Here is a 26,147-nt window from a genome sequence, read left to right as displayed (position 1 = left end):
TATTTGGAACAGTTGTCAATTGCTGCTTATGGAAACGACATTAGGTATTACTGGCAGTGAACCACCGAACGAGTTTGAAGCAAAGTGAATGTGTAAAATAATTTTTTCACTTGCTTCACTACAGTGGAAAGAGTAAACATATATAGAGCGCAAATTAAAACCGACAAACACATAGACGAGAACAGACACATGAGAGCTCATGTGTCAGCTCACGTCTTTGTGTTTTTATCTTTAGTCGGGATTTATATATTTTTGTTCATGAGTTACCAAATAGCCCGCACCCTTACCCTAGTGGACAGACTACCATGTTACAAAAATATCCCTGTTTTCGCAGTGTTACTATATTTATTGTAGTCATCATTTTTATATCCACAACCTGCAATTAGACTAGTCCTCTCACCTCCTCCCCTCTATTTCGTAGCAAAATATGCTGCAAGGCTGCAGACTTTAAATTTGTGACCACACAAAAAAAAAAGAAACAGCGCCAAAGAGACGCACCAAGCTATGAAAGGACTTGACAGGATGCAAGAGCTGTCCATTCCGCACCCAGACAGCGCGCATTCTCGTTCAGGTCTCGCCTTGTGTTCTGTCTCCTCTTAGAGCAGTTTTTAACGCGTAAAGATAATTAAAAACCAACAAGCTCGCTCTTCCATTGTTCAGAAGGTGAAGCGCCTGCCACCAATTTGGAAGTGTTGGCGCTATCGAAATCAGGAGTGCGCCTTTGAGCGGAATATTTGCAAACTAGATCGTGTAGTTGCGTTTCCTTTTTTTCCCTGTGCATGGCCTACAACTACGTACAATCGTATTGCTGGCTACACACCGACAGCGACGGGAACGGCGTCTCGTGACGCTTCCAGACTCCTTTGCCCACGGAGACGCCTTCGTGCTGCAGTCGGAGTTTCACGCCGTCGGACAGGGTGGGGAGGTAGTACCAAAAAGACAGGCATCCATAGCGAAGAGGCTCGCGCAGTTCCATTGACGTGCGGTTGCCCTCGGTGCCAGGACTTTTGAAGAGAAGATAGTAACCTGTGAAATGATATGAGAGCGTCAAGGGCTACCTCTGTCTGAAAGACAAAGTGTGACATTTATTTTTCCTGCCAACATCCAAGTTAAATACACTTCTTACGATTTTTAGAGACCAATAGAAAATGATTACAGACATAACCATAAGGACTACAGCATAACTATGTGTTGTTCGAGTTTCAAGACCTAAATTTAAAAAGCAGACAAATACGCATTTGAGCGGCTAATTTTATCAGCGCACTGCCAAGAGTGGGCACTGCGAATCAGAATCACTCGCTACGGACACGTAGCCGGAACTTGCAGGCCGCTGTAAACTTCCCAAGGAGGCCCGGAGACGATTGCCGGAATTGCGCGTATATAAGTTGCTTGAAATGCCATCAACGGTTATGCGCATAAAAGACTACACGAAGAGAGAAGACACAACATGACGGTAAGACTAACGGGACGCTTCGGTTCCTGCTGCTTCTAGTTCCATGGGTGTTGAAAGCCACCACCTTCAGCAATCCTTCCCCCCCCCCCCCACATTCCCCCAAGTAGCACACAGCACTGTTTTTACAGTAAAAAAGAAGCAAAAATTGAGCCGTGGTTTCTACATCAGCTTAATGTGAGACGCAACGGCAGCTGTTTGCGGTGCTGAATGCGTCGTTACCTAAGGCACCAAATGGCACCCTCTTTGAGTAGAGGCGCGAACGCAACTCTAAACACAGTTTACTAGGGGAAGATATTTGTGATGACATGAGTACGCGCTGCTACGCACACAGGACGCCAGTCTCATTACCGCTTAGTTTCTTCCTTGTATCACACCGGCTTCAATGGTGCTCACGCCGACACTGCAGAGCCAGGAAACATGCCCTTAACGGCTTTCACTGTAAACTGATGGCCCTTCTTTTCCCTCCATGAAACGCAATTGTCAGCTCGCTTCACCTGTGGTTATTACTTGCGCAAGGTCGCGGCTGAATATTACAGCAATTGCTTAGAGGGCAGAGCGCCTGCGTATTCTACTTAAGGCCCTACCTGTTGTACCATAAATGAACACTCATAATGGCAACAATAGGTCCCGCAATGCGCGTTTTCCTCCTTGGAGGATAGTTGTCTCGAGAGTAGGACGGTTTTTTATGAGGCAACAAAACAATACGTCATAACGTGTCATAGAGCACATTAACAAAACTAGGCACTTGAAGATCATAGCACAGTTAAGACACAGCATTTCCAAGCGTGCCTCTCAACTGCGGAACTTACCATCTGCGGTCTGCGTCGTGTGGTCTTGGCGAAGTTTATCGAAGGATCCTGCTCGCTCCACTTCAAATGCTGCCTCGTCCCCTGACAGCAGAAGGACAGTGAAATTAGTGTGGCTTGTCAGTTTAAATATTCGGCACATTCCGTCTGTATTTTTATTCTTGTTCTTGTTGAAGTTTATGCAATCACAGGACGCATTTTACAAGTCCGATTCCGAAGCGGATAGGCAGATTTGTCTCCAGTATCAACATCTTCGCGCACCACGTTGCCGCAGGCTTTAGTTTTCTGCGAATGACAAGTGAAAATATTCCCACCGAGAAACGCGGTGTTCTCTACTGGCAGCCGTGAGATGCCGGCAGTTGGTTACGTCCAGAAAAGTGTGCATGACGTCCTTTCGGCACAAGGAGTACTGCGCTACTGCGCCGACAAGTTTGGACTATGGGCCCCGGAAATTTGCGCATCCGGCATCCGAATAGAACACATCGAAAAAAAAAAGAAAATTGATGTCATCTCCTGGCGTGCGTTTTTTCTTGCGAACGTGCACACCCATTTTTGGAGCTTATAGCACCTGGCGTACGCTACAATCATTTCAATGGCGATTCTGGGACAATGCCGCGACCGTAGTTCCAATAGTTGCATCACATCTAAGTTGCTTGTTCCGAACACTGCTGCTTCTATGGCAGTGTGGTAACGAAGTCTCAGCTTGTATTATGTGTGTGCTCAGCAATACAAAGAAAAGTGAAATTTTGCTAACTTTCTGGTTTCGATCTTCATTATCGCTCTAATGTCCAGGAATTTTCGGCAAACTCAGGTGGGCCCCATGCTCTTTTGGGTGTTACAATCAGCGCTTCGTACGCAAAAGATTTCATATTTGCGAATCCTTCCTAAACTACAGGAAGCACTCCCGGGAAAGCTCTGTCGAACTCTGTAGGTCCTGTTTTCGCCTCCGTGTTGTCGTTGTGATGCGCACAAGCTCATGGCCGCGCAACATACGAGTACGAATGCGCCTTTCTGCTCAGTAGGCCAGTACTGTACTACATCATTCTGAAGAATATCTACCAAGTTATTTGAGCAGCTAGAGTGTATCAACGAGCAATGAATTAAACGAAGCCTTCCTATCCACAGAAGTGCTTCAGGGAGAGCCGAATAACGAGACTACTAACCGAAAATTTTGTCTGTTACGCTTACCGCAAAATTTAGTGACAGCAAGGGTAAACTTTGTCAACTGGTCAAAATAATTGCCACTTTCTCTCCTTGTTCAGTCACTTACTTAACAGGACGGAGCAGTTGGCCAGCCTATACAAGAGTGGTACCGCGACTTCCCTTCTATTTACTTGTAACGCTTACGCAGACGAGCACTCTCTGAGGCTTCCGCAGAGCCGGAAGGCGTCTAGCTATGCTAAGAATCAAATGTGAAGTGTGGCAACCGTGGACAGTCGACGCTGCCACATCTTCTCTTACCACACTACCGCACCATGACAATTTTCGTCTGTTAGATGCTTTGGCAGAGCCTTGCTGATTTTTTCGGTTGACATGTTTGCGGGAAGCGTAACTCGCGCGTAAGTTTGTGTGAAAACGCCGCTTTTTTCGTAAACTCGCTGCTCCCCATACTACGTGCAGCATTTGAGAGGTGGAAAGCGAGGACTGCTTGCGGGGGGTAGTTATCACGGGTGAGAGCGTGCACCAACCCACGACGACGTATGTAGAGCACGACGCGTGCAGGGGTGGTCACGTGATCACGGAACGAACGGATTTGTATCCCGGGAACGGCAGGCATCCAATGAATAGCTGTCACTCTAAAAAAAGCAATAAAAAATATTTCAGCCAGCTGTGTGTGCTGTATAAAGTAGCAGTACTTCCCGTCACCTAATTAGCTGGGAGTGACGACAGGTTTTCGTTCAGCACAATCACTATTTTTGATGTCTTAGTTCTGCTGTGACAACTGCCGCTTTATTATGCGGTAAAGTTTGAAAAGACGAATGGTAATGATGCTCTTTCGGCCTGTTCAACATTACCAATTTTCTATTTGATGTCTTCGGAAGGCGCTTTAAACGCATACTATTCGTACTTTTTTGGTAGGTGCACCAATAAGAAGAAATTTATGGCCAGTTTTACGGCAAACAAATACATAAAACATTTTTCTCATTGCAAGTGTGTCCGTTGTCCATACTGCAACGGAGTCGACGTGTTACAACCGTGTTGAACAGACTGCACTAATACACTCAACTCTGTAGTTTCACCTATTTATCCCGGCTTTGGGGGGTGTTTCCTATCTCACCTCTGTGCATCATTGCCCTCGCTCTCTAGTCTCGTTTTCTATCACACGAGGGCTCCGTTGTTCCCTTCACTCTCCCCGCTTACTTGTACCCGAGCATAACTCATCGCTTCTCTTTAAGGCTGCTAATGCGGACATCGGATAAAGAACATCGGTAAGGAGTGCGTTCATTGTAGTCTGTATAAATATTTTCCATCCCAATTTCTGAGAACTATACATGGACGCATATCTTACCTTTCGAAGGTATTTCCCAGGGTAGGCATTCATCCTCGAATGTGCAAAAATCTGGCAAGAAAGATATGCGGTACACATAGTTTTGCATTTAGTAGAAACTGTAACAGGTAAGTAAACTAACAGTGCCAAATTGATTTTATTAGTGTGACAAAACGTTTGCGCCACTTACTGTACGGTGGACATTCGCCGTCAGTGAATTCCACGTCGTCCAACATGATTCCCGAATCACTCTTTACTCCGGCGGCAGCCACGCCTTCAAAGACAAGCTGCGGAAAATAATAAGCATCGGTAGAGTTGGTCGCATCACTTCGCGTCTCTCCGTGAATAATATTGGAACTCAAATAAATAATTAACACCCTTAAGCTCTTAAACGCAGCCGACACTGTGTCGTAACAAAGGTTACCTGTGAAGGTGCGCAACTTGCTTCAGGACTATATTCATGCAGGTTGTTTTTCGAATGTCGCGACAGGAAATCAGTAGCCAAGAAGAATATATTCAAAAGTAGGGAAAATGTCTGTCGTCTCTCGTCGACAAAATTTTCTGCCAGTGCTGCAGGCCTGACCGTGAGAAACGACTGTAGCATAGCAGAGAAAGTGACCTGAAGGGCATTCTGCCTTAAGCATACATGATTTTCGGCCATTACGCAGAATTTTTTTTTGAAAATTACGTTTTATGAAGGGAAAAAAAATGTCAGCCCTTTTTAAGTCTCGGCTATAAATTTTGCAAGACAAAATGATGGAAATTGCCTTCAATGTTCTTAATTTATCTTGAACGTGGAATTCCTTAGAATACGAATACAGTAGGCAGGCGATCAGGAAGGAACATATAATAATAATAATTTAAAGACGCTATCATCTGAGTTTAAAGACGATATAATACAGTAAACACATTGCCTATTGAAAGCACATTGCCCATTAAAAGCAGGTCTTGATAAGCTCCTATGATATACCAGCATCGTATCTCTTGCACCACATGGGTTGCGGTAGGAGCTTTGGTGTGCAGATCTCATCGAAAGTATTTCGTCCTCACGCTTTCTCGCCCCCCATCCCCCCCCCCCAAAAAAAAATAAATAAATAAAAGGAGCGAAAGTGGGTCACCAACATTCCAATTGGATCTCGAAGAGACAGTAATGGTGCGAGGAATCCAGTAGCCAGGTCGGTCTGCTGTGGACACAGATACGAGTGGATCTCGGAGTACAGTTTCTTTTGTGAACCTGTGAAAGAACCAAGATCCCAAATTGTAGATGGCGATGAAGTAGGTACAAGGTCGATTATTAATGTAAATGATTTAAATGTAAGGAGCTGTGAGTAAGCACTCCCATGTTAAACATAAAACTGGACTAGCGCTAACATGCGCACTGATCAATTAAATAAAAGGAAATTTAATCTCACCTGAGCTAACAGCGTAATAAAAGGCTTATGTGTGTGGGAATAAAACGGAAACGCGATTGTTCGCGCTTTGCGAAGCCAAAAGTGCTCGTGTAATGTGACGTTTTAGCTTGCGTTTAAGAACCCCAGCTGTTCAATATTAATCCAGAGCCCTCCACAAGAAATGTCCTGGTCTGGGACGTTACGCTCCACATATCGTAAAATATATTTATCACTCAAGCGCTAACATGAGTTGTAATTTCCTAACTTATAATCAAGGGCTACAGGGCAAAAATTTCCTTCTCATAGCATCAATCCGAAATCTGAGTCTTATTTGCGAGATTGGAAACATATATAGTCACAGAAAAAATCCAAATAAACCTTTGTTATTTTTGAATTAGGTGTTTTGAAAAAAAGATATTTGGGCTGCAGGAAATGATGAAATTATAGATGCTGCTCCTTCTCCTATTCGCAAACAGCACGAAAAATAGTTACATGTAAGTCACGCTAAAACTCTACTGATATTTTGAATTAGACGCTTCGTATCATGCTGAAAGATTACTTACGGTATCAATCAGGAAACAAATTTTGTATTGCTTCACTTCAATCAGAGTGATGCTTAGAATTCAAGTTGCTTAAATATTTGCGAATTTAAACTGAGCACTTTCTTTAAGACAGGAGTTCCTAGAGATTGCGGGAAAACAGTGTGGCGGAAAAATTCTTGCAATGTAAAAACAGCTCCACTTTTGGGCAGTCTCAAATGTAGATTTTTTCATGAAATCCATAAAAACACGCAGAACTACATCTGTGTAATATATTGTTTGCATCACCGTTGAACGTCGTTACAAAGAAGTTAAAATAACCTTGCATTTTCTTCTTTGTAGGTGTTGCTTCGTCTTTCCAGTACGTGACCCAGGCAGCAATTTTCACAAGCCAACAGTCTTACCTGCCAAAGTCTATACCGAGAACAACATAGCTGTCCTTTAGTGTGCGCCGATGCGTGTAGCGGGAGTCATCGGAACTCCCATCCCACATCGAAATATACGCACACTAACCGGACTTGTCAGCCTTTCAAACGCGTACCCGTTTCTTCGGCAGCCCGCATAAAATTGAGCGCCTAGAAAATTGGAACTTGGAGGATTAATGCTGCAAAAGACACGAAGAGACTTATTTGGGATATTTAGCGCGCACATTCTAAGCCCTGAAGCTGATGCGGGCAGCTATAACAGCGGGACCGTTTATTTCAGAGGTCAAGCTCTTTAAGAGGGTCCTCCATAAAGGGTTCGTCACAGGGGCCCCCTGTTTGGTTTTGTCGCCCAGCTTATGAACACGCGAGACACAAAGTTCACCATATGAGAGTGTTGTCTTGTGGTGGATGCGTCCTCCAGACCAAATGTTTGGTGAGTGTCGCCTTCTGGTGAATGGAAGATGTTTTTCATCTTTTAAATGCCGTCGTTTCACTCTAGGCAACCAGCAGGACGTGGATACTACCAAGCACAAAACGACGCACTAAAAAGCGGTTTTAGCATTTTGGATCACGTAGCGAAAACGGAAACTAAACCGCACTTGCAGCCACACAAACAGAACACAGTCGCAGTACCCCTAGAGCAGTGAGAAGGGTGGAGAACGGGGGAATTCCGATGGTATTGACAACTCCGTTAAGGCAAAGCATGAAGCAGTGAACCGAGGACCGCGCATCCTAGCATCGTTCAATGCAAAACTAATCTAATTTTGGACTACGAAAACACCAGCGTTCAAACGACGCAGCTTAATTACGCAGATAAGCGCCCTAGGCAGGCCCCTTGAGGCGACTTAAGCTATTCTCGTCATTAGTGCGATGAACGACAAAGTAATGCAGGAGGACATTAGTTTGCCGCAACGTAGTTGTACGAAAGTGTTGGTCGCCGTTAGAAATCAACACATTCAGCACAAAATGGCCACATAAATGCATTGAAGGTTCGCTATAACGCATTTTATGAAAAATGTGTGGCGGATGAATGCGAACTCAAATATAAAGACTTCGATTGAAGCCACCCAAAGGAAACTTATTCCTTTTTTTATGTACATTATTTTGTTATACAGCCTTTCGTTGCAGCAGTGTTTGGCTCCACCTTCATCCATAAAAAAGGTACTCTGACGCTGCCCACCATTTTATTCAAGAAATTTTCGTGTACATGACAGCTTGGTTACTGTAATTATTGTTTCCCCAACCCATTTTCTGCATTTATTTTTTTACCCGAGAAAAAGATCAGCATTGCTATAATCTCACCTGTACACATTGAGCTGGCTCGTAGCGCCACGTCCGCTCCACCAGAAAGTGACGCAGGTGGCCTCAGTGGGAGGCCGTGTCTGCAAGAACACTCTGGCGACTGGGTGGTGCGAGTCTACTCCAGTCGTGTTCAGGTACAAGTAGCGACCTGGTGAAAATTCGAAATACAGAAAAAAGGTATGTTTTGCATGATTCACTGCATATGCCGCCCTGCCCTTAATTGACACCCACATTTACGTGTCGAATAAAGTCACTTGTTTTACTAATGCCGCCAGAATAATAGTATTAATTCAAATCAACCAGTCAGTGTTCCTGCTGATCTGCACTTGGTATTGTCGTATTAGTTTGTCGTTCGTTATTGCCACCCAAGAAAATCAATGAGTTTTCATGCTGCTTCTTAAGACAACTTTCATCAACAGGTACAAATGCCGACTACAACTGATTCGATGGGGAAAGACATAGCTAAAAGCATATAACGGCCCAAGAAAACAACGACGAGAACACGCAATAGTCAGGACAGGGTCTCATCCTTGCTTTGTTGCGCCGTTGTATTCAATTAGCTATGTCTCTTCACCAACTAGCTCAGTTGAAATTCTCGATGAGAGGATTTCAAAGACGTTGAGAATCAACGAGGGGCTCCACTCCATGTCTTCAGATACACAATGCGCACCAGACTGAGCACATATGCGAACAAAAATTAGTCACCTTGCAGATTCTTGAGCGTGTGGTCCGGAAAACCGAACAGTGCGGCACGGCGAGGCTGCCAGAAGCTGAAGCTGCCCGGAGCTGGTATCGCCAAGCACGGAGAGCCCTCCTCCCAAGAGCAGAAGTCTGAGCGAGAAAAGGTTAAAAAAATAATTTGTGGTAATTATGAGATTGTATCCATAATTCGGCATGCGATACCATTAAGGAGTCACTAGAATCATTTGGAAACATTTTGTAAACCGAAGCAAAAGCACTGTTACACAGGGGCAGCTCATATTGTCTAACCTAATGCAATGTTTATCAGCCTCTATACACGACCGAGGGATTAGAAAACGCTGTCTGCCAACTGCAAAATGATCGGGCCGACGCTTATCTTAAGTGTAGTGAACTCGAAGCAATAGCCGAAAGCAAGACCTGCAGTGGCTCGATAGAGACGCCTTAAGGCGCAGCTCCTACGTACACGACATGTAACCATTACTGTGCTACAGCGCTTTTTGAGCCCGGCTGCCTGCAACATGAAAAGCGCGTTCCTCTGATAATTGTTGAGCGCCGAACTGCTCGTGGCGTTTTCGAATTGCCGAGTTTAAAAGCAGTCCGCTGAAAAGATGAAAATTACAACACGTTTTGCCTTACCCTCGTTATTATTCTGGACTGAAGTTTTCGTAAAGACACGCCTTAGAACTCCTGCTATTTTTTTCCCTATAACATTTTTTCACCTATTCGGACTCTTTACAGCATAGTGGCTTTACTTTCACACCGGAGAAAAACGTTTATATGCTCCTGTCGCAGAAAGACAAGTTGTTGCCTTGTGCTTCCAGTCAAATGCAAGCTTTAGTTTGTTGCCCTGGAATATATAACGCTCCTGGCAATTTTAAGACGCGCATAAGAAGGCACATGTTTCTTACCTAAAAGGACGCGCCCAAGAGCTTTCAGGTTCTTTTTCGGGTTATGCGCCGCTTTTCCGAACTGTTACTATTGATTGCATACTTTTATTTTATCAAACTACTATGATGCAATCAAATCAGAAGCTCCCATCAAATGCTAGCAGCTATGCAGTGTGCTTCAGCTAGTTGGTCAGGAAAGCCGCCGCGTTCCAAAAATTTCCGCACCTTGAAACCAATTATCAAGCAGCGCTGAAACAGACAATGGTATACATGAAATAAAGCCAATATGCTTTTATTTATAAATGCAATACATCTGCTCGGCCTTCTTGAGAGTTACTGCCGATGTGACAATCGAGTACACACTTCTACAAACTTGGCGGAATCTGTGGGCTAGTGAATAAAAACAATCGCATAATATTCACCGGTTCAAATGCAGCATGCACGCGAGCTCGTACCTGCATGCATTGAGGGCAAATGTGCGTGCGACGGCTGAACGAATTTCCTTCCGGGATTTCCCATTTTGTAATTTTTCACTGCATACAGCAAAATGAACTTAAATATACTATTAAGGCGAAAGCCTTTAATGGCTCATACTCGAGTCCGTCGGTTACATTTTAGACCCCGTGATTTCTCTGCCACGCTCGCGCCAGCTGCTTTTCTCCTCTGTCGTGGAATAAATTAAAGCGCGGCAAATTCAAATCAGTGCTATGAGTCACAAAGAGCTTTCGCCTTCCTGCAGTTAAGAAATATCTATGTGCCTCCAACGAATTTTTATTTTTCATGCTTTGGAAATTGGTTTGCGAAAGGGAATGCTGTTTCTTCAACAGCTGGAGACAGACAGCACTTTCCAACTCATATCGCACGAAACAAGCACGGAGCAGAATGCAAGGAGTTCTGCTTCATTAGTATCTGGCCAAACCGCTGCGTGTGTATGCTTCGACGTCGAAATGAAGACGCAGCCGAATATCGCAGCTGTGTTCTAGCAAGCAGCAAGCATGCCATTGAAGAATATGCCGCCTGCACGCTCTTAATATCCGCCCCAGATTTTTGCTTGGTTGGTCTCCCATTAGATATATCTAATTTCTCTGTTTCGTATATTTAAATGAACAAAAAAACTTATTGACAGATGTCTCTTAGGGAACAAGAGCTTCTCCTCCGCCCATTGTAACTATTTTGTCAGGAACGCTGTCCTTTTTCCCGTTTTCCAGAGAACACATTGAACCATTCCGAAAAATACTTGTGCTGTGCTGAAACGAAACATGCTTCGTGGTTCCTCCGAAGTGCCTGGTTCCCGTTTTTTTTACAAAACACTTCTCACAAACTTAAGGGACGGCAGAGTAGTTAAGGTCTATTCTTGCTCAAAACCAGACACAACAGCTTGTCATGAAGAAATGAGTGCATCGGAGTCTTCGAAGATATGATATGTGATATCTGTCTAGGAAGAGAGAGATTTGCGTGGCTTCATTGTGGGTCCTTTTAGAGTACATATAGTATTACATATCTGTAAATTAGTAGAGCTGCCTGCTCTAAGCCTTCAAAGAAAAATACGGGCGTATGCTGGAACATTGCATCGTAATAGTTTCTGTGTTTGCGCTGGACGCTTATCATTAGGCTTACCGCGCAGACTCATCTACCTGTAGCAAATGAACAGTTCGAATCAGTGCACGTAGCTTGAACGACATGCAAGTAAAAAAGGTATGTTTTTCTTTTTTTTTTACTTTTCGTCCACTCTGCCCCCTAATGTCCATGGGGCCTTGCATCACGAGGACACAGTGTGAGAAAGGGCTGGCGCACACGTTGGTTTCCTCTGCTACCCGCGTAGTGCTGTTACTGAGGCATGAAATAAGACGGGCACGTGGCAAGCAGTATCGGCTAAAATTCAGAAAATTCCTGGTGGCAGTGATGTACGAAGTCCACTTTCTTGTTCTCGTGTGTACATCTGCCAAACAGGTCGGTGTGTGAACGACTGCCTCCGAGTGAATGCGTATGTAGCAACTTCTGCCGGCCGCACTAATCTGGCTGTGCATTGCCGCACGTACATGTACTTGGTAGCTTGACACGTGCATAAATCTACAGGTACAGTAATAACTGTTTGTAGCACATGGATCGTAGAAGAAACCGACTTATGCTGTACTATCACTGACCGAAAACAGTACAATAATGGCGGGATTGACGCGTTTTTATTATGTTTTTGTTTTCCAGGTTTGCCCATTATTTTTTATTTATGTACCAAGATAATTAAAGACCTAACCGGGAGTCAGACCTCGTGTCATCAGTTTCTTTTAGCCACGCCTGCAGCACGATTATTACAGCGTCCAAAAGCTCTGCTTAAAATATGCTGCAGCTTACTTTCAAACTTATTCAAAACTATCCGAAACGAATGGAATTTGCGCTCAAATTCTCCTATAGCTTTCGAAGAATTTACACGAGTTTCGACTGAAGCATGCCATGTCTTTCTTCGACGAGTACTTCAGAAACAGGGTACAAGCTGACGTCGCACAACAAGCTCCCGTGGTCGGACTACGCGGGCCTCCGCGATGTGAACCATTCGTGTTGCGACGTCTATAATTTTCATACAAGGCATCCCAAATTAAGCGACGCGACAGTGCTCAGGAAGGCTTAGCAAATGATGATATTATTTCCGCTCTAGGAGGTTACTGGGTGGTAGGTCACTCTCCCCCCTCTCATCTAATAAGTTGCGGCGCTAATTATTCAATGTCATCAGGAGTAAATGGCAGTTTTCCAGTAGTTTCCACTGCGCACGACATGATGGTCATAGAGTTTACGGGCTTGCATATACTAATTGTGTTTCGCGCCCTCTAGAAGAGATTCCCTTTGCGCCTTTTGAGAGCCACAGCAATAAATTTATTTTCCGTTACCACTTTGCTGTTTGATACGATTATTCCTTTTGTACGAATAACGGCTATATTTCTGAATATTCTAAACATGTCGATTCATGTTCGATTTGAGTTTTAACAACACTATTCGTATCTCCGTGGCCAGCCAAGCTACAGTTTTTTTATTGGATACTGTTTTTGAAAATGTAATCTTCGAAAACTTACACTAATATAGCTTATTCACTAGCTTTATATCTTAAAGCGCATCGTGTGACTGTTTTTACACTGGCACGAAACATCACCAGGATATGAAGGAAATCTTAGTTTTAATAGTCTCATATAGACTTTCAGCATAAGAACCGCACGACTCGCGATAAATTAAGAACTACGGTTTTCTCACCTCTCATCGGGCAAGATCCAGCATCCAGTTGGATGTCATCTAGCGCCACCAGGCCACGTCCGAAGTTGGCTTCAATCAAGATCTACAATATGCATGTGTAAGAACCCGTAAGAACACTGAGCGGCGCTCATTAGAACCGACTGCACATATTTTGGGGGCGTTTTGAAGGACGCCGCTTTTCCATATACTGCCATAGGTTTTGATAGATGCAGGCTGGTGACATCGGTACGAGCATAAAGAAAGAAACAACACTCGACATAAATACTTGTGAGTTATTCCTTCGCTTCTTCGGAACCTGCATTTTTTTTTCGTGGCTCACAGAATTGCTGTGCACTGCAGTGTATTGCACACATGCATGGATACGTGTATTGTGGGCTCAGAAATTCAGTCACAGAATATCCAAAAAGGACAAGAGAGCACTGATTGCAGAAGTTCTAACTTCTAAAGAAGCAGAGAAACAATAGGGCAGCAGATATGGTGACATCAGGAATTTTGTGGCTGATTTTACTTCACTAGAAACTGACCATACAGGAGGTACAGCCTGATTTGCAGATTCCGCAATATTACGTGCGACGCTCACGTATTGCCGATGCACAACAAAGGATGGGTGGCATGAGTGCTAAGGAATTCGACAGCAATTTTTTAATTGCAGGGCAATATACAACACCCTGCTTATGTTCGGCCCCAGAACAACTCTGCCTGCCGTATGAAGTATCAACCGGTGTTGCCCCTAACATCATCTTTGTCGCCCAGCACGTAAGATTATGGTCAGTGGAGCTACGATCCGACAAGGCAGGCGAAGGGTATTGGTTCATGACTATGAATCAACGTAATCCAAGAAAACAGCCAGTTATGATATGTTGGTAAGCGACTACCTAAACAAATGATTGTAAAAACAATAATTCGCGACGCTTGGCTTATGCTGCGTCAGTCGCAAAACACAGCGATTCTTATCTCGCCAAGTATCTCCCAGCGCTTAACCACTTCCTTCACGGCGCGATCCAGGTGACCACCGAACGTAAGACTGGCCATGCGTTTACAAATAACATTCACAAGGCGAGAGACACAGACTGCGCGAGCGGGGTGGCCACCAGATCGCGGGAAGAGCTACGCGTGTTTAGCGCAGGCAAGCGTTCCATAATCAAATTTGGCGTTAATGTGTCTACTGGGGCCGCATTTTCTTCTCAAGAACTGATCACAAGTTTCTGGAGAAACCCACCTTTAATTTTCCTGCGCGCTTCTTGATGTCGACCAGCACATGCTCCCAGCGGTGGCTGGCGCGAGCGTTGGTGTGGAACACGTTCTCTCTTCCGACGAAGACGGCGAAGCTGTGACCGAGTTTTTGTGAATTAGGCATAAACCAATGTGCTTAAAATCACTATCCCGCTCACAGTACTTGTTTTTTCGTCAGTCATGGGACACCTCCTGCGATGACTTCTCCGAAGAAATGGGTTTGCTACTGATACAAAATCAAAATATAAGCTTCAGTTTAAAGGGGTATTATTCGAATCCGTTTAACCTTCGCAATTTTTTCACAATATCTGAACTTTGCAAGGCTGGCGTGAAATGTGACAAGGCAGGATTTTTATCACATCTTTAAGACGAGGGAAGATCTTAGGGTACACTTTGTATATTTTTCTTTCGGGAGAAGCTTTAAAATGAATTTAACATTATATGATTTACGAGTCAAAATCCTCTAATGAGCCTCTTTTAATGATGACTTTCACATAAAAAGAAAATATCCGGTCCCAATTCCTGGGCATATCGCTTGGTTTCGTCTAACCCCGAGAACCGTAAAAACACTCATCTGTAAATAACCCTACATAAAACAGCTGAAGCCTGTAGGCATATTAGTTTTTATTGGATTTTCCTTCTAGCCTATACTGCTTCCTTAAATCCCTTCCCTGATTGCAGGTTAGGAAAGCAGAATTTCTGCATAGAAAATTCCCCTCCCTTTTCTTTCTCTTATCCAAAATATACTGAACTTCCGATGCTAAAACAGAGAATTCAAAACGATGTATTGACTTATTATTGTGGTGCTTATTAAACTGTCTTAATGCTATCGTTCAACGATATAAGACGCCACATATTCATATGGCAAATGAAAACATAGAAGCCAATGGAAAGCCAAGCGTAAAATTTAAAACTTACAAAATGCTTGGAATTACTTTGTTGCGTAGTGAAATAAACAATTCTTGATAAAATAAAGGCAGTAAGTGCAGCACGGTTGTAAAGAAATCAACCAAGGTGTAGGAACTTCGTTTTTCGCGTTAACACAATGTGGATCAGAACACGCTGCTAAAAATTGTGTCGGTGTCTGAGCGCATGGCCGTGAGGTTGTCATGAATCTATCGGAAAAGTTTTGGCTATGCTTTAACGTGTAAATTTCTTAAAAAGGAACAGCATAATTCATTGGTAGCCCATAATGATATCTGATGAGATGATGAAAAGAGAGGCGCAAGCCCATGAACGATGCATGTCTTACAGAAAAACGCACGACATAATCTCTTCAAAAATGGTTGAACTAATCGTGTTGCGAATTATGGGTTTGGTGTATCAACACATGCGAAAACACGTGCTCAGTTATTACAGCTCTGAATCCTTTAGTAGCACTGCCGTCTGCACTCTCATACCACACGCTCAATATAAAACAAACCTGTCTGTCTGCTATAGACACTGGTCAGTTGGTTGCTAGAAAGTCGGTTTGCCTGTAAGGATTCTATATTCTTGGGGCTTCGAGGCAGATAATCTAGTGAATTTGTTACGCATAAGCTTGAAACCGTAACTTGCCGTTAGCATCTGATCTGCTGATTTGTTCATGTGATTTCCAGGACTTACTTCACTTCACTTTATTACCTTAAAGACCCCACTTTGGGGGTGTTACATAAGGGGTGGGAGTACAAATATGGGTTGAATATGATTGCTTACATGATATTTATGAAATGCATATTTAAATTGTTCACAAAACTTGATTGGCAGGTGATGGCATCAACGTCGTGGGGAAGGCCATTCCAGTCTTTAGCAGTGCGAAGAAAAAAGGATGCGGAAAAAGTGACGGTGCGGGAGCGTTGGCATGACACTTGCAGTGGATGGCCGGTGCGATGAGATATGCGAGCGGGCGGTGTGATGTAGGGTGGTTGTCCGAGGGAACTGTAAAAAAACTTATGAAACAGACTAAGAGAAGCAATGCGACGACGATGGGCAAGAGTTGATAAACCTGATTGTCGTTTAAGTGACGATACACTGATGTCGTATGAATAGGCAGAATGAATGAACCTCGTGGCGCGATTTTGGACAGATTCTAGTGAACTGATGAGATATGCTTGTTGCGGGCTCCAGATAGCAGATGCGTATTCTAGTTTTGGTCGAATGAGTGATTGGTAGGCGAGAAGTTTAATACTTTGAGGGGCGTGCCGTAGGTGACGTTTCAAAAAACCCAATGACCGGTTAGCTGATGCGACGATGTTCGTTACATGAGAGCGCCAGGAGAGATCCTGGCACAAGGTGACACCTAGGTACTTGTATGAGTATACAGATTCTAGTGGAACGTTAGCAACGGAGTAAGAGAAAATATGGGGGTTACGCCGGCGGTGAAAAGATACGAGTTTACATTTATTAGGATTAAGCGACATTAGCCAGTCATCGCACCAGGCATGCACTGTGTCAATGTCGTTTTGCAGCTGTGATTGGTCAAAGGTGTTGGAAATCGTGTGGTAAATAACGCAGTCGTCTGCAAACAGACGAACATTGCAAACCAGGTTTGAGGGTAAGTCGTTTATGTAGATTAAGAATAGGAGGGGAGCAAGTACAGAACCTTGGGGTACGCCTGATGTTACTGGAAGAGGGTTGGAACTCTGGCTATTAACGAGAACAAACTGGGAGCGCTTAGAAAGGAATTCTTCGATCCACAATAAGACGTTAGGATGCAGTTTTAGCATGGTTAGTTTTAGCAGTAAACGCCTGTGGGGAACTTTATCAAATGCTTTAGCAAAGTCTAGAAAAATAGCGTCAGTTTGTAAATTTAGGTCGAGGTTAGAGTGAACGTCATGAAGAAAGACGGCCAGTTGAGTTTCACATGACAAACCCTTGCGAAACCCGTGTTGTGAGGGATGAAAGAAGTTGATAGCGTCAAGAAAGTCCATGATTTGAGAATAGATGACGTGTTCCATGATTTTGCAAGGTATGCTGGTTAATGATATCGGACGGTAATTTAAAGCAGAATCTTTGTTACCGGACTTAAAGACGGGAATGACCTTTCCCACTTTCCAGTCATCCGGAATGGAACCTGAAGAAAGCGACTGTGAAAACAATAACAATAAGTACATTGCAGAAATATTATTAGTGTTGCGCAGTATTTTGGAGTTAATTTCGTCGAAGCCGGCCGATGATGAAGTTTTAAGGTGTTCAATGAGCGAGATAATGCCGGCTTCAGAAAACGCGATAGCAGGCATGCTGGACTCTATATTGACGGCGAAAGTTGCAGTTGGTGGGTGAATTTCATTAGTGAACACAGATGAAAAGGCGTTATTAAAAATGTCAGCGCACTCAATGTCATCAGCTTCCTCTCCAGACTTTTTAGTTAGAGTGATGGTATGTGCCGGGTGCTCACTTATGACCTGCCAAAACTTTCTGGGATTGGAAGTCAACAATTTGGGGAGGTCGTTGTGAAGGAAAGAGTATTTTGCGTAGCGAATTTCTGATAGGTAGGTGCGTTCGGCTGTCTAGTATTTTTCCCATGCGCACTCGTCGTATTGCTTTAATTTTGCCGCACGGAAAAGGCGCTTCTTTTTATTGTCGAGTCTTTTTATCGTTTTGGTATACCATGGTTTCTGGCGGTCCGAGTGGAAGCTTATTTTGGGGATGTATCTATCGGTTAGTTCGCTAACCTTTTTCTTAAAACGGGACCAATTGTCATTTACTGAATTATCGTGAAAAGATGCTTCAAATGTTGTGAGATATTGGTTTAATTCAAGACTAAAGGCTTCATAGTTTCCTTTGTCGTAGAGGCGAATAGTTTTGTTTTGATTCTGGCGTCGTGATGGGTGGAACTCAAATGTGGCGTGGATTACTTTATGGTCGCTGATTTCGCGTAGATAAGTGATAGATGAGAGGGCTTCCGGGTGGGTAGTCAGGATTATATCTAGGATGTTTGCACCGCGGGTCGGTTCAGATACCACTTGAGTTAAGTTGAAATTTAGGCAGACCTCGATAAAATCATTCGCTTCCCTGTTGCCGACAGCTGTCTGTGTCTGCCAGTTTATTTCTGGAAAATTGAAGTCTCCAAAAAGAATGATATGCGCTTTTGGGTATTTCCTCGTTAATTGGCTGATCACGTCGTTAAGAATTCGAGAGAAATCGGAGTTGGTATTTGGCGCTCTATAACAAACGCCCAGCAGTACGGTTTGGGGCGCAGCGCGACAAAGTAGCCATACTATCTCAAGGTCTGATGGAATATTAATAACTGTACACGAGAACTGATTGCTAACTGCGATGAAAACGCCTCCACCTCGAGCGGATGTGCGATCTTTGCGAAGAAGGTTAAAATTCGGTAAGTCAGCAAGAACTTCAGTATCGGTGATGCCATTAGTGAGCCATGTTTCGGTAAGTATCAGCAAGTTACTAGAAGATGAACACACAAGATTGGAGATGATTTCACGTTTCGGAAGAAAACTACGTATGTTTGTGAAAATTGCCGAAAAGGAAAGATTAGGCTGGGGGGTGGTAGGTACATGAGCGGCTGGGGGCTGGCGGCGCAGCAACCGCTATGGTATCTCTTTTACAGATTGCGATGGTTCGTCGAAGATATATCGTCGGGAACCGATGAACAGGGTTTTGTATCGCAAAGAAAAACGGTTAGTCTTGCTTTTGGCAAATGTAACTAGATGTTTGCGCACATTGCGAACGCGGCGTGAAAAATCTTCACCGACGGAGTAGTCGGTGTTCTTGAATTTGCGGCCATTAGCTAGAATTTCGTCCTTCGTTTTGAAAAGTGCGAATTTGGCAATTAACGGACGGCAGCGATCAGGTTCGTGGCGCCCAAGACGGTGAGTGCGGTCTATTGTTTTGGGGTCGAGGGTGATGTCCAAAAATTCGGAGCAATGGCGAATTAGTAGCTTTTCAGAGTCGGCCCACGTTTCAGATGGGTCAGGGTCCGGAATGTTGTAGAATATGAGGTTGTTTCTTCGTGATTGGTTTTCTGCTTCGTCTATGCGATCCTCGAGATCACAGAGCTGGCGAGTTGCCTGGGTGGTGTGAGTGCTTAGGCCTTCTATCTCTGTGCGTAGTGACTGTATGGTTTGGTAATGACCTTCAAGAGCGCTGATGCGCCTGCTTAGATCAGAAATAAGGTTGTCTGTTGTTAGTAACTGGTTTTTGAGGTCTGTAACTTCCGCGATTAATGTCGACTGACCGGCGGACAATTTTTTAAGTTCCGTAACTACAGTTTCGAGTGAGGCAGGGCCGGGGTTAGTCTATATGTCGCCGGACAACAAGAGCACGGAAATAATGACATCAGAACACTCAGTGACAATGGCAAGGCAGCATTTCGACTTGGCCGCAATAATTTAGGTTCTAATTGGAAGCAACAGAAACAAGGATAACACAGGTTTTGGCCGAAAGTGGTGCTTTTCCGGAGCATTTCTGGCCAAGAAAGATTGAATAACGACAGACGCATCCTTGAGCGGCACCGGCAGAATATTTGCTTTGCCAGCGTACGATGGTCATGTTGCTTTGTCTTAAAGTAACGAAAAACGAATTTTATAAACAAAACTGTTTTAAATTAAGTTCATAACTTAATTAGTTTACATGTTTTGAAATGGTTTCGTTTCAAATGCTGGGGATTTTTACCAAGAGGTTCTCAGTCAGAGGATGCACTCTCTCGTCTCTACCACGATGTTAAAAACCATGAATACCGTGCCCGATGGCAATGTCATACCAGATTAATGGTTGAACAATAAACAAACAAAACGGAACCGCCTGAAATGATTAGGCTGTTTGAGAAGAGCGTAGCCTCTTAATTAGTATGTTTTCACACGCAAAGTACCTACACCCCACTGCCGTGCGCCTCCTCAGCGACGGCTATGGTGGACAGTGGCTACAGCCCGACGAACAAATGCGAAACACTGTGACGGCATCTAATAAATGCTCAAACCAGTGCCTAGGTGGCACTAGTTGTGCACTACTCCTTTGTACACGCTCTTTATATTTGCATAAAATTACACACTTCGAATATGAAGCGCATCAATAAAATACCACGAGCAGATCTGAAAGAAAAATCCACCACACCATACCCGCACCTGTATACAGACTTATATTATACAGAGATGAGGTCACGCGGTTCAGTACACTTATAATACCAGTTTCGCTGCAGAACGTCTATCATCTTTTTCGATGAGAAATTCAGTTCCAATAAAAGTGATAAAGCCTCATCGGTGTGAACATTTTGCATCTGTCGATATGAGGCAAGATCTTTTCGTTTCCATCACAATCTCGTGACATAATATTGTCAGCGCTCAGTTCCTTGAGACAATAACCAGGCCTTCTCCAAACATCGAAAAATCAAGAGTCGGCTCTAGCAATGGATTGTTTACCCCGTATAGTACCTATAAATGCAGAGATAAGGTTTATTGATACTGTGAACACACGAATCCTTGCGGTGTGAAACTATTTCTGCCTTCTGTTTTACAGGGATAGCTGTTAAGGGCCCGTTTCTTGATCCATAGGCGCTCGTGTCGGTGTAACACTGCGGACAAAGGAAAATCAAAGTGGAGTGGTGCCTTTAATACGCAACGCCGCCAGCTAGCGCTAGCGATGCTAGATGCGCGGAGTGGTCTGTGTGAAGTTAATGCTGCAAACAGCCTTCACAGAATCAGGCGTTAAATACGCGTAGCAAACGGGACTCGTTTATAATTCTGCACTGAACTGAGCCAACTCTAGTTTGTTACTTACTCGTTATGGCTTGCGTGGACCGTGAACAGCCAGAGGCTCAGGCAGGCGCCATTGGTTGCATTCACCTCTAGTTCGGGACTTTCGAGGCTTGCTGTGTCCAAATGGTTGTTCTTGTTGGAAGCGAAAAGAAAACGACCTAAACGAGCGAGGAATGCGCGCATATTCGCATCAGTGAGTGTATGCGGCGGACACGAAGGAATAGGACGCACAACATGAATACAAGTGATTTCCTTCTATAATGACATCAGTTTGTCTCACATTGACAGCATTACTTGCAAAGACTCACAGGCATTTCTTAAACTCAGCCGTTCTTACCCTTGCTAACAGATATATGAAGAAAGAGCAAAATCGCAAACACAGGCTCTATGTTTCAGTCCAACATTACTTCGTTCGTTTCTGCCCCTTTGAGCGATTTTCACGCTCATTCTCTCTCCTACAGCGGTTTGAGCGCTGTATGTACGAATCAACGCTATGAATTTCTCTTTATCTTTACTGGAACATGAGTGGGCGAATCCGAGTCTTAGCAGCATATGTGCAATTAAAGCCAATGTAACTAACCAACCGTTTATGACGTCAGCAGAGTCGGTAGCACATTCAAAAGCAGGAATCATTTCTTTCCTGGAGCTCAGTTTTTGGCTTCGAGCTTGGCCTTTCATTTTGCAAAGGTGCTTCGACAAATTTGAATCTGCAGAGAACACTCCCTTCAGTGAAATACTTGATGTTGATTGAAAACATCCCATTGCAGATGGAAGTCCAGAAGATCTCCGATGCTGCCGATTGAAATAAACTCGGCGCCATATATCTCTGCTAATTAAGGAAAGGAAGGCATGAGTGATGACTCCTGCGTGCGAGGCCGGGTAACTTTTAGCAGAGGCTCACGTATTGTGTATGCAAAATCCCAGTTATTAGAAACTTTGGGCAGGATGTCTCTGGGCACACCACTACAAAAAGACACATGCAAAGGTAATCCTTCGCAATCTTTTTGAGTGCTTCACTTCAAATAAAAGGAGGAGAGCGATAATTTGGCAGGGCATAAGGTTTTGATGATAGCACACATTTTTTTCTCCTTTGATGCTGAAGTTGCCGGATAAGGTAGGCGCAGCAGTTTTATTTATTCATAGACGCTTATTTTCTTATGGGCTGCTGGCTGCCGAAGCTATGCACATGCACGCAGGCATGTGACACCACCAACATCTCATGAATTCAGTCCCTCAGCGCGAATGACACATGACAAATGCACTAAAACTACATTTCGTTTCACGCTTAGCTGTTATTAGCTTACCTCTGTACGCCTTCACTGTGTGGTCAAAACGCGGAAAGTCTGGGAGTTTCTTGGAAGGGTCGTTGAGAGCCCAGTTTAGTGACTTGCTTGTCGCGCGCCATCCACACATAGTTCCTTCTTCGAATGTGCACCTAGCTGAAATTCAAGGAAACGAGAGCGAAATTTCCAATGTAGGAAACAACGATGTTTAACTGTGCAAAGAGACGAAGACAGAGAACAAGAAGGCACGACACGGGCGCAGACTATCAACTGATTTTTTTATTCAAGAAAAAGAGGCCTTTAAAGGTATCTTCATCATGCGGAAAGACAGGCGAAAAAACCGAAAACGCAAACACTATCACACACTTTCTTGGCACATGGAACGTGATGCCACTGTGATCACTGTGTCTTCGTTTCCTTGCGCAGTTAAACATGGTTCCGTACCACCTCGCCTAGTTTTTTGTTCTTATTAGTAGCAAACAATACTGTTTAGTGGCTTGGTACAATCTCCAGTAAGCGTACGATAATCGCAGCCGTCGGATGCGAGGAAATCACTGTTTTTTTTTATTAAAAAATTCTGCAGTGCAAATGGGTATTTTTAAATCAAAAGTTTATATCTCTACGAATAAAGGATGCAAGCGTGCATGTTTTCTCTGAAAGAGTTTTCCATTTCTGACATTCCTTCGGAGACTGCTGTTATCTTCGAAGACAAACATGCTAACATCAGACACCAAGAAAAAGCCGAGTACTCACTAGGGGAATCTGAAGATGGTGTGGGTCGCAGATCTGGAAGAGCAAAAAATTATTTACTTGAGATCCCATCGCAAAGAACTCTGTTGTTCCTCGCACGGCCCGATGTTCACTGCCTTACAGGTGACAACACTCAATGCTAGGTAATAAGCTATTACCTTAACCGCCTCAACATCTTAGACTTACTAGTTTCTCGCTGTGAATACAGTATTTTTTTTTTGACACAGTGAAGTCAGATGCTGTAGCTGCCTAAACGTGTTGGATTTTCCGGCAAGAACTAAGTCTGTTAGCTCAAGGTACGGTATCGGCACATTTAGAGTGCCAGAACTATTAGCCAACCTTCGGATCCTATAGTCCGACTGTAAAACCACAAATTTTATAGCACTGCATTATACAGAGGGAGCTAAAAGATGGGAGTGTATGGTGTAGGAATAATAACGATTACAAATGCTCTGTTAACCCTAAGTCTAGAATGCATCAAAGCAGACGACTGTAGAATATATTCGTGGCTCCCTCTGAGGGAAGAATGGCCGCACCAAAGGCGGAGCACTGCATGGATGAGAACATGGGTTTCAGCTGGCGGCCTTTTGAGTGGATTTCTTTGTTTTAGCATAGTTAGAGCCGATTAATAAATGTGTAACGGCAGTGTAAGTTGTGCGTATGACCGACCAGATGCCCGAGAGTCACGCACCGCAGGCTGCGCCTTATCTAAACAACGCGAAGGACTCTATGCGCGCTGGCAAGCTTCGTGAAAGAACCTGGAAGACATCGTTCCCAAATAAAATAGTGTAAACACTGGCTAAGCTCGCATCAAAACGGCGCAATGAGAACCAACCGAAGTAGCTGAAAACTAGTTACGCTTCTAACACATTACAGGAACTCCCGTAGAAGTACGACAGTCGTATCACGGCGGACAATGGAGCAATCATGTATAGAAAGAGGAAAGGACTTTATCGGTCCACTACCGCACTAATCACTCGCCGTCCACACTACGTCATATATCAGGTAGAAAACTGAAGAAAGCCCACCAGTTTTATTCCGCTTACTTAGACAGATCCCGTGCTCTTATCTCATCGTAGTCCTCATGTGACATGTAGTGCACTGTAAACACGAATACGCCTATATGGCAGCATAAATGGGGTAGGGTTTCGTCTATAGCGCCACCCTCTCATAAAAAGTTGTGCGTTAGAGGGCTACTCACTATCTTTTTTCCTTTCAATTCAGAGTGTAGTCTTGAAATGCAGAGAGTGCGTTGATTTTATCAGTGACAGCATTTTTCATTACCAAGGCCCATGTCATTGTTGGTAATGGTCCGCAAGTTTACATAGCCCTAAAGGGTGTCGGAATATTCTAAACGCGAACTGGGTCATATGGGAGTAAAAAGAATGTAAGCTGTCCTCTACAGAGCACTCCCTTTTAATGGTAGGGTCTGCTGCCCAACTCCAAGGGATAGATTTCAATAACTAAAGATATTTATTACTTACTCTTCACAATGAAGGCTTATTTCCAATTGAAAGTAAATTCATGTAGTTAGCACAGCAAGCAGGTTTTTAAATTCTGCGCTGGAGGTCTTGAGGGCATCAAGCAGACGAGGTTGACATGTCCAACATTGTTGGACAAAAAATTTTGAATATATAAATTTTGTAAGGTATTGCTATGAAAATTTGGATGGAATGATCCAGTCTTCCGATGTGTAGTAGAAGGTTTCTTTTAGAGTGTTTCTTTCACATGCATGCAGAAGTTGACTGCCATAAAATACCAACTGGGAACGCTTTTCACAAGAGTACAAACGTTAATAGCAAAAAAATTCAAGGCTGCCAACGAGAGCACTGCTGATATATTGGTTGTTGCGGTGAAATATTACAATATATGAAAAAAAATAGCATTCCTAAACTGGTTCCCTTTCAAAAATATCTTTGTCGAGAATTGCTGGGTATGAGCCTCAGTTAGTCTTAGCAGCGGTTTCAGGGTTGCGTGGTTTCAAGAGCGAGTCTGTTTCCAGTAGCAACCTTAAGTGATGGGTGCCTTTAGGGGTAGAAATATACCACATGTCTTGGGTTTAAAAGAGAGTGCGCTAGACGACAGCGACCTGTGTTTTACCTTCCATATAGGCTAAGTCGTGTTTAAGGTGTAAGGAACATACAATTAAACTAATTTAGAACAGGAAAGAGCAACCAAGTCGTGCAATACGCCATAGGGATGACGCAAGTTATTCATGTTTTGTGCGCGCAAAGTCAGACTTGTTAATATTAAGAAGATTGAATGAATTTGTCCAATATATTAGCTAATTGAATGTGTAGTTTTGACTTCAGTGCCATGAAAGATGAAGGGAAAGGAAAAGTTACACTGTACAGCAAGGTTTAAAGAAGTGCCGAGAGTGTCGACGCCACACTCGCCGCCTTTCCATCGGCGCTTTTCATACACGCCTCGTCAAAGCCAGTAGGTACCTACAAATACTGCAACCTCGTGAAATCTGTTACTCTAGCTATCTCCTGATGCCTAGACCTTTGCGCGAGGTTGTTCCCGCGCAGACATCAGTCACATTGCGCCGTCACCCGCTCTCCAGCTTCATAAGTTCGATCTGCCGGGCAAGTTGGATGCGATCTACATAGACCAGTAGCGCGAACACAGTCAGGAAAAAGCTGCAGGTAGGACAGAGCGCTGAAATTCCAGCTTTATTTGAAGAAACTGAAATTCGCTCATATATAGAGAGAATAATCAAGGTTGCGCGACAGTCAGTGCGCGCAACCTTTTGATGTCCTGGACAACGTGCAATTCCCAGTTAGTTCGCGCGCCCTGACTCTCATGTAACCTTGATTATTCTCTCTGGTGGGAGTTTACATGGTGTGTATATAGGAGCGGGTTTCAGTTTCTTCAAATAAAGTCGGAAGTTCAGCGCTCTGTCCTACCTACATCTTTTTCCTGATTGCGTTCACGCTCCTGATACACAAAGCTTTAT

General features: G+C 43.8%; 1 protein-coding gene across 1 annotated transcript in view; it reads right to left on the bottom strand.

Moving 5' to 3' along the window:
• The window catches only part of LOC144129734 (MAM and LDL-receptor class A domain-containing protein 1-like), a 208,783-nt gene that overhangs the window by 93,802 nt on the left and 88,834 nt on the right, over nucleotides 1-26,147 (bottom strand). Inside the window, exons 22-33 of the mRNA XM_077663820.1 lie at nucleotides 23,192-23,224; nucleotides 22,460-22,594; nucleotides 21,178-21,313; nucleotides 14,450-14,558; nucleotides 13,231-13,312; nucleotides 9,110-9,235; nucleotides 8,405-8,552; nucleotides 5,870-5,981; nucleotides 4,938-5,034; nucleotides 4,769-4,819; nucleotides 2,263-2,343; nucleotides 821-1,026 (exon numbers count right to left, since the gene is read on the bottom strand). Coding sequence (XP_077519946.1) covers nucleotides 821-1,026; nucleotides 2,263-2,343; nucleotides 4,769-4,819; nucleotides 4,938-5,034; nucleotides 5,870-5,981; nucleotides 8,405-8,552; nucleotides 9,110-9,235; nucleotides 13,231-13,312; nucleotides 14,450-14,558; nucleotides 21,178-21,313; nucleotides 22,460-22,594; nucleotides 23,192-23,224 — 1,316 coding nt within the window. The remainder of the gene's footprint in view (nucleotides 1-820; nucleotides 1,027-2,262; nucleotides 2,344-4,768; nucleotides 4,820-4,937; nucleotides 5,035-5,869; nucleotides 5,982-8,404; nucleotides 8,553-9,109; nucleotides 9,236-13,230; nucleotides 13,313-14,449; nucleotides 14,559-21,177; nucleotides 21,314-22,459; nucleotides 22,595-23,191; nucleotides 23,225-26,147) is intronic.

This window comes from Amblyomma americanum, chromosome 4, assembly GCF_052857255.1.
Source record: "Amblyomma americanum isolate KBUSLIRL-KWMA chromosome 4, ASM5285725v1, whole genome shotgun sequence".
NCBI lineage: Eukaryota > Metazoa > Arthropoda > Arachnida > Ixodida > Ixodidae > Amblyomma > Amblyomma americanum.
This window is presented reverse-complemented; position numbering and strand designations above follow the sequence as displayed.